The following is a 13897-nucleotide window of genomic DNA, read 5'->3' as shown; positions in this document are numbered from 1 at the left end:
GGGCACCGGCGCGCGCTGTTCGAGAAGCGCAAGCGGCTCAGCGACTACGCGCTCATCTTCGGCATGTTCGGCATCGTGGTGATGGTCATCGAGACCGAGCTGTCCTGGGGCGCCTACGACAAGGTACGGGCTGGCACTCCTGCCCGCCCCGCCGGAGCTTGGGGCGGTGGCCGGGATGGGCCCCGGAGGGTCGGGTGGCCGATGGGGCCGAGCTTCCCCGGGACCGCGGGCGCGGCTGTTGGCCCGGCGGCTCACAGAGCACCAAAGTTCTCAGGGCAGGTCCTGGGAGTCCTGGGAACGCGCGCTGGGCTTCTCCCCTGGCGCTCGAGTTGAGGAGCCACCTTGCAACCTGGAGCGCTTAAACTCAGAAGTAAACTTCTCTCTGGCTCCTGGAGCCCGGAGCAGCGCTTTGGTCCGCGGTGGCGCGGATCCCGCGGCCGAGCCTGGAGTCTCTGCGGCTCTTCTCTGCTCTCCTCTCGCGGGTCCCCGGCCCCATGTCCTCTTCCTCTGAGTTCAGGTCCTCTGGCAAGGCACTGAGCCCTGGGGTCTGGGAGGTGGTTAAAGGTTTCTTTCCTAAGAGCGCTTCTGTCTCACCGTGTTGCAGGCATCACTGTACTCCTTAGCTCTGAAATGCCTTATCAGCCTCTCCACGATCATCCTGCTCGGTCTGATCATCGTGTACCACGCCAGGGAAATACAGGTAACTTAGCTGCTGCCCTTCGTGAATGACCAAGGCGGTGCGGGGGCCCGGAGAAACGCAAGGCAGAGGAAGGCTTTTTCCAAGCCGCCCTGTCCTTGCTTGCGGCTACAGAAAACCATGCTGTGTTCTTGTGAGAGCATCCGACCTGCTCTTTCAGGAAGTTGGAGACAGCTCAGGGCAGTGGAGCGGCAGTGTTCGGGATGTGTCTGTTACATCCTTAAGATTTTAGGTAGATCTCTTTTAGGTAGAGCTCCTAATCCAAATCAGTCACGCCTGTTTTCTGTAAAGCCAGTTGTTCCCAATCTGTGGGTCAGCTCATGTTCTTGCTGGAGACACGCTAACGGACAGCCGGTGGTTGCCGTCTCTGTCTATACCCTGTTCTGTCTGGTAGCGCAGGAAGGAAACAGGAGAGAGTCCTAGCTGATATATAGATAAATATATAAATAAAAAAGCTGTGCTAAGTTTACAGTATAAATTCAGTGTATCTAGTAGTTCGATGATTCTTAGCTACAATCATTAGGTTATAGTTTAAATGTCACTCAACACCTAAGGCCACTGTACTCGTAAGTTGTTGGTTTAGGAAAAGGTTTGTTTTGTTTAAATGCAGCCAGGCACTCTGTGGTTAGATTTGGCTATTACTGGTGATATCATAATATTCTTTACAAATTGTGTAGGTCAAAGTTCTTACTTTGCTGTAGCTTATGGCCAAAGGAATATTAAAGTCTGAGAATCAAAACAACTCGAGTTCTTAAAAAGCACACTGCAGTTTTCCAGTTTAAAACGTGGACTGATACGCATTTTATGGTTTCTGTGACCTTCCATGAGATAGCCTCAAATTTGGTCTGTCTTTGAACCTAAACCATGGCCTAGGACCTTCCATTTAGGTATTTTAGTATTAATTTCAACTGATTTTAGGTTAGTAACTAGCAAACACAAGTTAATTATGGAAGAAACCAATTTTAATGAGTGCCCATACAAAATGAAGACACCAGATCCCAAGTGAGGTGGGAGAGATCACGTCATCTTGCCTTTTTATTTGTAAACACTTTGCTAAGTGTGTTTTGAAGGAATAAGTCCAGAACATAAGAATTAGAAAGAATGATAGTATTCAGAGATAAGAACTGCGATGGTGCTGGCCAAGCAAGGCAAATACAGATTTGAGTCTATTTCGATTCTGATAACTTACGGGGATCCACCTTTAATCCAGTGCTCTGGTGTTGAGCTTTTGCGAGTCTTTGAAGCATTTCAAAGCGGTACTGACATGTCACTTAAACATGTGAGCTTATCTTTTCGTTTTGGCTCTAAGAGTAGACAGAGGAAAGAACAGAACAAGTCTAGCGATCCCTTGCCTCAGTTTGCAGATGGGGCCTGGAGTCAGAAGAGGTGAGCAGCCTGCCAGTCACACACTGCCAGAATGCAGAGCGGGGCTGGCCCTGTGTGCGCAGCGCCCAGTCCACAGCCTGACCTGTGCTCGCCAGAAGCCCCCGAACATGGCTATTTCCCTGTAAATCCAAAAGTCTGATGTATGGCAGGGTTAAACTTAAAGATTATTCTAAGATGTTCGTACATATTTTAAAAATCAAGTAGCTGAATTTTTTTATTTTGATTTTTTTTGCTTGGAGGCCGGAGCGTTTTTTGCTTAATCCATTCTGGAATGAGAGACTTTGCTGATTTTAAAAAATTAAACATCGACTTTCCCATGATTGCCTGTTTCCTGTGAAAAGCACATTGCCAAACAACAGTCGTGGGAGAGAGCATTGGCTGGTATCAACACCAAGAGCAAAGTACCACCTTGAAAATACTGACTTAATAAGAATTATTGGGAGGAATTTTTGAAATATTAGGTCATGGGGAAAGTCACAATGTATTTTTCTGTTTTTCTATGCAAAAATGCATCATAACTCTCCCAACAACCCAGTCACTTAGAAGAGTCTAAGAGGAGTGACAAATATCAACTGTGTCCTAAAAATACTGACACCACATTAGAGTTCTCAAAACTTTCAGGAAGTAACAGAAATACAGGAAATCATATTCTTGTAGTATTTCATGCTTCCAAGCATTACACCCATTGACCATTTTTGAGGACTACTTCTGTCACCAAATGCATGGACGTGCCGACGAGAACATCAGCAGCGTGGGAGAGGGGTGAGGACACAGGGGACCCTTCGGGGGGCGTAAGCACCATGAACTTTGCTGTTGTGCAACATGAATATCAAAGAATGTTAAAACTGGGTTTATTTTATGTGGTATAAGTTTTCTGTTAAGCCCTCCAAACTTAAAAATAATTTCAAAGTGCGCACTTAGGTCATAGATATCATTTTGTTATTCTGGATGTGCTTCTTATACTCAGTTTTTTTATCTGGAGGGATTTGTCCCACAAGCTGAAGCTTTGAATTCTCATCAGAAATGCTTTTTAAAAATAATAAAACAGAATGGCAAAATAACCAAATACACATGAAGACTCTGGACTAGAAGCTGAGAACCTTACAGAAGTAGAACGGCTCTCTTTCTTCTAGAGACTATAGTTGATGGTGCAGCCTGAACACATGAATCTGAAACAGTGGAAGGAAGGGCACCAGCTGATGTGGAAAAGTACAAATTGTGCATCCACTCCTTGTAATTTACTGATAGGATATTTGTCTCATAAACACTTTTATGTCTTGAGCTCTTCTAAGTCTTTGGAAGCAGCCTATAATCTGGAATGCCAATGTTTTCCTGTTATTTTTCGCTTATTGGTCTCATGGGTGGGTAGTGAAAGCGAGCTAGTGTGAGTTTCTGGTACATGATATGGTCTCTCACTGCGTTTAGGAGAAGTAAGCACTAAGGCTGGCCTCCTGGCTCTGCTGCATGAATTGCTAAATGAAGCTCGGGGAGGCCCTGACATTTTCATGGAGAACCTTGGAAGGCTAGTCAGTGTGACCTTTCATGAATGTTTATGCACACTCTGGCAAAATCAGATGGGTCAGGTGAATCTTGGGGAGAAGTTGTTCAGTTAAAGTGATGTGATGGGGGCTCTAGAAGAACGCAGCTCTGCAAATTTCAGCTTTGGTGGCATTTTTCAGTACCACAGACAGCTCAGTGCACCAGGCTACAGCTTGTTCATTTTACTGATTACTTCCACACCTTGCAGCTAAACATGGAATCACTTTTTTTTTTTTTGGGTCAGAATGTTATATAAAGTCATATGTAGTGGCAGCAAATTTTCAGCTAAGTAGATATCAGACATATTCAAATAGACATTTGAACTTACTTTCTATATGCATTGGGAAAGCCATGAAGTGAATGAATACATAAATAAATAAACTTGAATAATGCCTACGTATCATGACCTCTGACACAGGAAAAGTACCATGGAGATTCTTGTCATTCAATGTGTAAAGGTCACTTGATAGTAAATGAGTAGCCTCACCTCAAATCTCAAGGTCAAATTTTAGGAAAAACAGAAGCATGATTTCTGCTGACATTTCTAGCCCCTCCTCTGCAGTGGGATAGAAGTATTTCTCTGATGGAGTAACTCAAAGCAAAGTTTAAGTACTCTTTACGACCTTCAACATCAGAAAATTTGAGTTAGGGCTCACCTCATCTTTTATTTTTTTTTTCCCACTTCATCTTCTTAACTTCAGTGCACTCATAGTTTTCTTGTGGAAGCCACTGCAGTTCAAAGAGTTGTTTAGCATTTTGAAATAGGCAAACAGGATCTAACCTGGGGAAGAATGCCCCTTGGACTGGCTTCTGCTCTTCCTGGCTCTTATGAAACATGGAAGAATGGTAGGTGCTATACTTTGAACAGGAAAACATTGTCATTATCTGATTTTTGTTTTGGTAATAATATAATTACATAACAGATGGCATTAGGAAAAACACTCTTGATTTTTCTTTGGTATCTTTAGCAACTAAATAATTACTGATCTTCTCTCAAATTAGTTTTCAGACATGGACTACATAGATCTAGAACTGGAAGAACAGAAATTAAAATTGCTCTTCATTCGAGCACCAAGCCTGCACAGATGAGGAGGTGCTGATCAAGGAAGAGGTCCCAGGAAGCTTGACGCCCTGGCCCGGGTGGGGAGGTTGGCTGTTCGGCCGGCCTCTGAGTGGGCTGCTCTGAGGTGTGCTGACTGAAGGCTAGGAAAGAACATTCACTTTCCTGCTCTTACGGGGAGCTGCAGATGCTGGCAGGCTGTGCAGAAGTCCCATGTTAGTGAGGTGACAGACATACACAGTGACGGCAACTCAGACAGCACAGGAGTCGAAACTAGAAGGCGGAAGTTCAAGATGTGCTCTCAGTTACTTACATATCCTTTGGAATTTCAAAACTAGATCTTTAGATCTATTTATATACTTTTATTTTTTTTTAAATTATTTAACTTTATTTATTTATTTTTATCTGACTATAGGGGGACAGAGCGAGAGAGAGAGAGGAAGAGAGAGAGAGAGGAAAATTGAGAAAGCAAGCCACCAGATCTGGTTCTCAAACCATGGTCAGCCATGTGGGAGTCCAGCGCCCTTAACCACTACTCCACCCGCCAGCCCCTATGCTTTTAGTTTTTAATGCATCTTGGAAGTTTATCTTCATCAGCACCTAGAGGTTTATGTCTGAGTATTTGCACATGATCCTATTTTGTGGACATTCTGTGGTGTAGTTTACCAGCTCTGTTCTGAGAGCTGAAGGGCCATTTGGAATTCTCTAGGTTTTTGCTATGATAAGCAATACTGAAGTGAATGTTTTTGTGTATTTACTTAATATAGTAGTTAGAGTATGTGTTTGTGTATGTGTGTGTGTGTAGAGGGAGAGAGAGAACATTTCTAGAAGTTTAACTGTCAAGTCTAAGGGATTCTTCTATAAAAAGTTTTAAGTCATGGGCATTTCTCAGTTTACTCTAAATAATTCTTTTTGGAGAGGTTTTTGCTATAGGGCGCGTGCGCTCGCCAGGCAGACAGAGAGAGAGAGAGAGAGACAGAAAGCGAGAAATCACCCCCCGGGGGATGGCCACGCCGCAGTCCCTTCTCCTCCATTCTCCTCTCGGGATCTTGGGCACGCACGCACACGTGCCTGGTGTGAGTTTAAGCCACCGGGTCCAGGACTCGAACCGCAGTCGACTACATGGGAGTCCAGTGACATAGCCATTATGCCGACCTTTTAAAGTCTAAAATGTTTACTATATTCCGGAAAGAAGTTTTCTGGAGAAGTTATGTGAGGGCAGAGCGCAGGCCGCCGGGCGCGTGGGTGCCTGTTCTGTAATATCTGGCAGTCCATCGTCTCATCTGTGGCAGACTGAGCGGTTGTCACAAAGATGCGATCGGAAGCGTCTATTTCAATTTTAATTTTTTTTAATTTAGAGGAGTTCGAGGAAGATAAAAGCAATTAAGAAAGTAGAAGAAATGATCCGAAATTGGTCTTTAGGTCTCCGCAGTTCCTATGAGGCGGGTGAGAATTACAGCCACGGGTGAGGGGGAAGGCTGGAGAAGGCAACGAGGGGTCCTGCGGATGTGCTGCACCGCGGGGCCCTGACTGATGTCTACACCGCCCGCGACCTGTATGTCTGTTCGGACTCGGTCCTGCTGACTGCGTGCGTACACTGGTAACGGAATCACTCAGGACTCATTTCCCCCGCCTGCCTGTGTAGGGAGCTCTGCATTATTAATGGGTGTGATGCTAAATAAAGTGACCCTGGTGTGTTTACAGAGCAGCATCACAAATGAATGAGTGGAACTTCAGGTGTCCTTTAGGTGTTGGGCTGGTTTGAGCCTTGGTCCTGTTTCTGGACTGAGTTTTGTGTAACTCAGGGAGCAGGGCCCTGGGGGCTCTCTTTACCCCCAAACACAGCTGCCAGGGCAGACAGGGAGCTGCGCTGATTGGACTTCCGGAAGTTACGTTTGGACAGGATGTAGAGTGGTTTTGTAGGATTGTGGGGTTTTTTTTGAGAGATTTTTGCTATAGGGCGCGTGTGCTCACCAGACAGAGAGAGACAGAGAGATAGAAAGCGAGAAATCACCCCCAGAGGGGATGGCCATGCTGCACTCCCTTCTCCTTCATTCTCCGGGCCCTGACTGATGTCTACACCGCCCGCGACCTGTATGTCTGTTCGGACTCGGTCCTGCTGACTGCGTGCGTACACTGGTAACGGAATCACTCAGGACTCATTTCCCCCGCCTGCCTGTGTAGGGAGCTCTGCATTATTAATGGGTGTGATGCTAAATAAAGTGACCCTGGTGTGTTTACAGAGCAGCATCACAAATGAATGAGTGGAACTTCAGGTGTCCTTTAGGTGTTGGGCTGGTTTGAGCCTTGGTCCTGTTTCTGGACTGAGTTTTGTGTAACTCAGGGAGCAGGGCCCTGGGGGCTCTCTTTACCCCCAAACACAGCTGCCAGGGCAGACAGGGAGCTGCGCTGATTGGACTTCCGGAAGTTACGTTTGGACAGGATGTAGAGTGGTTTTGTAGGATTGTGGGGTTTTTTTTTGAGAGATTTTTGCTATAGGGCGCGTGTGCTCACCAGACAGAGAGAGACAGAGAGATAGAAAGCGAGAAATCACCCCCAGAGGGGATGGCCATGCTGCACTCCCTTCTCCTTCATTCTCCTCTCGGGATCTTGGGCACGCTCGCACATGCGCCAGGCGTGAGTTTAAGTCACCGGGTCTGGGAGTCGAACCATGGTTGACTACATGGGAGTTCAGTGACATAGCCATTACGCTAACTGCTGGTCCATTCTGGGATTGTTTTAGAGGGTATTTTTGCTCATTAGGAGGCAGCATGATTTTTGCTTCCTATTTTTAACCTGGAACTCTGTAAGACTTCCATTTATAAAACTATAAATTACCCGAAGGGGAACTTAATTATCATCTGGCTCAGAACCCCACCCCACTTGGGAACTCCCCTGATGTCATCTTTGATAAGAGCGATCACCCAGTTTCGGTGTGACCCCCTTACCGAGATGGCGACTCACATGTGTCCAGGGGTGTCTGGTCCATTGCTCAGCAGCTCTTAGTTTTAGGGAGATTGTCTTTATGTTCCAGTGAAGACTGATTTTATTCATTCCACGTTCAACTTTTAAAAGTGTTTGAGCTCTGCAAATACAACAGAGAGTAAGTCCTAAGCTGCCTTTTCACGTGCAGCTGACATCCCCAGGCCGTGGGCTAAGGAGACTGAGACAGCAAGAACAGAGTTCTTCAAGTCGTAGTACGTGCCATGAACGGAATGAAAAGGGTGAACTAGACGAATGGGGGCAGTGTTATACACATCAGATAGGACGGTCAGGGACAGCTCGGAGGAAGTGACATTTAAACCGAGACCTGCAGGAAGGGAATAGCAAGTGTGGCAGCCCTGTGGGGACAGGCTGCAGGAGCTTCGTGACTGGAAGGAGCTCACGGTGCTTAAACAAACGAGGCAGAGCAGCGGGGCCGGACAGGGCAGGATGGTGCGGAGTGGGATGGGGTGGGCCTGCCGTGGAAGGGTATCGAGGGCATGCTCATGGATCTGGGGCTTTTTTCCCGAAGGGGAGTGGGGAAATCATCGGAGAGTTTAACGGGAGTGTCAGGATCCAACCGAATGTACCAGCAGGCCTTCCGAGGCCGGTCTGAGCTCTTTGGAGGCTCTGTCACAGCGACGGTGCTCGCCTGTTCTGGGTGGCAGCAGCAGAGACCAGGAGAAAGGACTTTAGACTGCGGTGCTGAGAAGGGAAGGCTGGCCCGGCACCCGCGTGGTGTCAGCGGTCTGGGCGGGTGGCATGTGGGTTGCTGCTGGCTGTGTCTGAGGACCTCGAGTTCACACAGAAGGTCTGTACTGAGAGCTGAGACCTGAGATTATCACTGTAGAAACTGTTCAAACCCACAGGAACTGATAAAATCACGAAGAATAGAACGATGAGTAGGTCCAGGGCTGAGCCTCCTCTGACATCTAGAAGCCGAGTGAAGGGAACCGGGGAGAAAGAGACCATAGCGGACTGCCCCGAGGAGACCCAGGCCGCGGTCGAGAGTTGGAACGAGTGCTCTGGACTGCGTGTTGGATGTTGCCAGCGTCTGCTCTTACAGGGTAGAGAAGGGCTTTGTGGATTCGCAAGTTGAAGGTCATTACTGACCTCTCTGAGTGGAAACAGAAGACAGAATGTAATTTCCAGAAAAACAGAATAAATTGATTCCCCCTTGGACAGGATGACAGAGCAAACATTTAAACATTGCCTAAGGCCCTCTAAATGCCCTCCTAGTTCAATAGTCCCAGTGTCTGAATATTTCTGCCTGGACTTTGAATGTTGCTGATCACATTCTTCTGGATTTATCCCGTTTTGTTGAATCTCTTCTTTAAATGAGAAAATCAGAAATGCACCCAGTTCTTTCAGATAGGATCTCCCTTCCAGAGGGGTCTTTACCTCCCTTCATCAAAAATGCCACATTACGCGGCCATGAAGTGGCCATGGCCTCTCACTTGTTCGTTGCTTTGCACAAACAGTTGCCAAAACACTTGCAAGATGGCTGTGAACTAAACACATGGCTTCGCACTTACTCGCCCTGTGAAACGGCCTCTTGGTTTCAGACTAGTGTTCCAGCGGTTGTAATTGTTTGAATCATAATTTGGTATTTGCCAGAAGCTTACTTAGGTTTGGAAAAGCCTGTGTATGGACAGTCTGTGGATTTGACAACACTTCATATCTCGAATTGGTACTCGATTCTGTTCCGGAAACATGGTCCATGTTGGGACTCTCACCCAGCTTACGCCCCTGCTGTTGACTCACGTGAACGCTTCTTTCCTAGCTCTGTGTTACCTGCAAGTGAGCAAGCGTGCCTTTGGCACCCAGGCCCACGCAGGGAAGGCCGAGGTCCGAACCCAGAGTGGGCCTCCGCCGTGGTATTTAGTCCACCTGTCAGGCAGTAGCAGCTCCTGAGCTCTGACCACTGGCCAGCCCACATTCTTCAGTTTGTCCACACGAATGTCACAAAGGCTATCTGACCCCTTGTCAGGTCTACGTGCTCTGTGCAAACCGCCGCGTCACACTCTCCTAGTCACTCATGGCATCCGAGAATGAAGCGAGACGGATTTGCTCATAACGTCAAGCATTATAATATAGGCCTCATGACCTAAAGTTTTTTCTCTCAAAAACTTTGTTTCATTTCCTCCAAATTATAAAATCAGGAAGTGTTCATATTAGAAAATCTGTAAAGCATAGGAGAAGATGAATAAGACTGGAAACTAGTTGAATGTCACCATGAGACAGTGATTCTCATCTACATTATGCTACATTCAGACAGAGTGGATGGGCTCAGCCTTTCCTGCCTATGTGCATAGACATTTCCTGTTCTCGTCACAAACTCGCTCTTGCTTTTCCCACGCTCAGGCATTCCAGGCAGCGGCGGTTTCTTTCTATCATGATATAATCAACCTAATCCTTTTCTGATTTTGGACTCTGAAGGACAGTTAGAAATAATGAAGATCATTTCTGTAATGAGTTCCACTGCAGATGGGCTTTGTGAGTGTTTCTGATCACTTCCTAAAGATGAACAGCCGAGAGGACTGAGCAAAACGGTGTTGACACGGTTGGGATGGCTGGTAATTGCTGAAGTCTGTGCCACTCTCGTTATGTTTTAAGTGCTTACAAATCACTTCATCAAATAACTGATGTGGGTTTTCTCTGGAGTGTCGAGGTCCAGTATTACTGTCTTGGTAAAATGCTGTGTAAATCTAGAAATTTACTTCTCTGTAGTTTCTTAAGCTTCCCTATTTGCCGTGATCTTGGTTTCTAACTATCATCCAACCAGGTTTATAAAAGGGTATTTTCGTTTAATAATAGAAATTTAAAATAGATACAATGTGGAAACAGTCTTGGAAGATAACTTTGTCCTCAAATATTCCCAGTTCTTTTAATTATAAGAAGCTCTGAAAATCATAATTTAAAACATTTTTCTTATGGACTTTCCTTTTTGCTGAGCAGAGCAATCATACTCTTCTTCGGGTGGTTTACTGTTTCGCTTGTGCCTCTGGAGCCAGACTGTCTGGGCTCACTCCTGCCACTAATGAGCTGTGTGACCTTGGACAGATAACTTAATCTCTCTGAATTTTAGTCTCCTCGTCTGTAAAATGGGGAATATAGAGTACATCACTTGTTAGGTTGTTGTGAAGATTGAGTTAACGACACGCAGGGAGCGTGTGTGCGTGCCCAAGATCCTGAGAGGAGAATGGAGGAGAACGGATTGCTGTGTGGCCATCCCCCATGGGGGGTGATTTCTCACTTTCTGTCTTCTCTGTCTCTCTCTGTCTTTCTGGCAAGTGCACATGCCTTATAGCAAAAACCTCTAAAAAAATAAAAAGATTGAGTTAATGTATACAAAACACTTAGAACAGTATCTAGCATGAGCAAGTCCGTGGCATGGTGGTTAAGGCTGTCAGATTCCACAAAACTGACTCCATGGTTCGAGTCCTGGGCCCAGCGATTTGAAAACCATGCCAGGCACATGTTCATAAGAGCTCAAAAACCTGAGAGGAGAATGGAGGAGAAGGGATAGTGGTATGGACATCCTGACCCTGTGGTGGGGGTGCCTTCTCTCTCTCTCTTCCCCCGGTGTGTACATGCACCTTACAGAGAGCACACGCACACACACACACACACACACACACACACAAGAAAGAAAGAAAGGAAGGAAAGAAACTGCTCTCTGGCATGTGGTGAGGGCTATTTATGTGTCAGCTGCTGGTTATTGTTTGCTATTTTGGGTTTGTTGGGGTGGAAGGGGAGGAATTGGAGCTCAGCCTCTTTGGGCTTTGGGCTGTTTTCTTTCCTTAACAAATATATGAGAGGGAATAGAAGAAAAATGATGGGCATTTAGACGTTGTCTGTTAGTTCATTAGTACAGTCTAGAATGTGTGTCTGTCAGTGTGTGTGTGAATGCGCACACACACATTTTAAATAAAAGCTTTTGATATCTTTAAGGACAATATTCCTTCGTTCAGATTCGTTCAGGCTCTCTCTGTGAGTACCTTGGGTGTTTTAGGAGAGCAGCGATTACTTCGCTGTCAGGGTCATCTGCACAGGAGCCTTACGGTCTGTGTGTCCCCTCAGCCTTCCATAGGCGAGGCTTCCCGCCCATGCCGGCCACTTTCTGAGCTGCGTTTAACTCCTTTCAGCATCACAGCCAACTCCCCACACCTCAGCTCCTCCTCACTAATTAGGACCCTGGTGACTTAAAAGAGTTAAATGAAGCACTCTGAAAAGTAAGCAAAGGGAATAATTTGGATAATGGAAACTTCTGGTATTAACCCCCTGCGAAACAGATGAGAGAGAGTAAACAGCCTGAGGCAATGCCTGCCATTCTGGCCCCACTTCTGTCTGTATTCCGTGAGGCCTATAGGATATTTAAAGAAAAAGTTTTTATTTTTTCTTTCTTTTTCTGGACAGGGTTTACCTCTGGTGAGAGTCTTGTTTGGTGTGCCACCCTCCCAGCCAAGCTTGGTCCTCCGTCCTTGAATTACAGTGGTCTGAAAGAATCAGAGGAATGTCTGTACAGCGTGACGAGTGACAGCCCCCCGCAGTCTCGATGCCCTGATTAGCTCCCTTTCATCCGGGCGCTTCCTTCTTCTCTTCATGAGTCTGTAGCATGTCCGTCTCTCGACCTGCACAGTGTGTCATTGTTGGTAACCATTGGACCTTGCTTTTTTTTTTTTTTTAGGTTTTTGCCATAGGGCACATGAACTCATTGGAGAGAGACAGAGAGAGGAAAAGTGAGAAATCAGCCTCCAGGGAGGATGGCCATGCCATAATCCCTTCTTTTCCATTCTCCTCTTGGGATTTTGGGTATGCATACACATGTGCCTGGCATGAGTTCAAAGCGACGAGGTCCACTGTGTGGGAACCCAGGGCCTCAACTACCACGCTACCTGCCTGCCCGAATCAGGCTCTTTTTAATAAGACACATGGGTTAAGCATAGTGGACTTTGAACTGGGTCATTGGATGACTTCCAATAGCCAGTATTCTACATCAGTAATTTTCTTTGGCTTTCTTTAATACCCTGAGCATTTTTACCTTATTATGTTTACCTGTAATGGTTACCTGAAATTAAGATGGGATTGTTGTTTCATAACTTCACTGCTGAGCCTGGGTACGCGGCCTGCAGTTTGACGGCTGAGGAAGTAGTCTTCTCAGAAAGTTTCCTGTTCCTAGGACGTCCTGTACGGTATTTGTGTCAGTTTTGACACAGCCTAAACCTTTGGGAGAAGCCTGGCGAGGTGTGGAATGAGTGCCCCGGTGTCGGCCTTGTGGGTACTTTTCTTGGAATGCAGTCTGCTGTCACGAGGCTGCAAACAACACAGGTGCCATCCTCAGACGCCCTGATTTTCACTGAGTGGCTGAGGGAAATTATATCCTAGTATTGGATTGATTTTTCTGGTCCTAAATTATTTAAGATGTTGAAAACAAATAATTAGGTTGGATGTTCACTGATGTGATAAAGAAGTGGTGGCTGTAGGGTTTATAACAGTCATCTCATCTTTTTTCAGCGATGTACCTAGGACTTCTAGATATGGACCTGAGCAGAGGTATTGATTAAAAATGATTTTATATACGTGGGTCGAGCATGGCATTTTTAGACCGAAACTCTCGGCTCTCAGAAACTTGTCATTGGCCAGTTTCATGTAGGTAAAACATCCCTTTCGTACATGAAAGGGCAGTAATTGGTCTGTCTTTTGAGGTAGGAATAGTGGAGGAAATGCCTACTTAGTGGTATATGTTACCAAGTTAAAGCTGTCGCTCACTGTTTGAACCTGGGGGCAGTGTCGCACATTTTAATGCTGTAGTTGAAAAATACTCTGAATTAGAATTTTACTTCTGCGTTAGTATTTTAGTCAAGAACCTCACTATTTGTCTTTGTTACTCAGAATATACTTTAATCAAAATGTGTTTGAGCAGACTTTCAAAATGTAAGCGGAAGCAAGATAAAGAGAAATCTCTATATGCTTGTTTTCTGTGGGGCAGGGAAGCACTGGTTCCCAGGATGAAACTTTTTTTTTAATTGCTCTGGTTTGGTATCCATGGGCTCTTGCAGACTTTTGCAGATTTTTTTTTTTTTTTTTGAGAGTTTTTTGCTATAGGGCGCACACTCTCCAGAGAGACAGAGAGAAAGAAAGCGAGAAATCACCCCCAGGGGGGATGGCCATGCCGCAATCCCTTCTCCTCCATTCTCCTCTCGGGATCTTGGGCACGCACGCACATGCGC

General features: G+C 46.0%; 1 protein-coding gene across 1 annotated transcript in view; it reads left to right on the top strand.

Moving 5' to 3' along the window:
* LOC102485167 (small conductance calcium-activated potassium channel protein 2) overlaps positions 1-13897 on the top strand; it is a gene marked incomplete at its 5' end in the record, with an annotated part of 170767 nt that continues 156870 nt past the window's right edge. Inside the window, 2 exon segments of the mRNA XM_014583380.1 lie at positions 1-123; positions 605-700. Coding sequence (XP_014438866.1) covers positions 64-123; positions 605-700 — 156 coding nt within the window.

The sequence above is a fragment of the Tupaia chinensis genome, unplaced genomic scaffold, assembly GCF_000334495.1.
Source record: "Tupaia chinensis unplaced genomic scaffold, TupChi_1.0 Scaffold144269_1, whole genome shotgun sequence".
In the NCBI taxonomy this organism is placed as follows: domain Eukaryota; kingdom Metazoa; phylum Chordata; class Mammalia; order Scandentia; family Tupaiidae; genus Tupaia; species Tupaia belangeri.
Note: the sequence above shows the minus strand (reverse complement) of the source record. Positions and strands in the feature narration are given on the sequence as shown.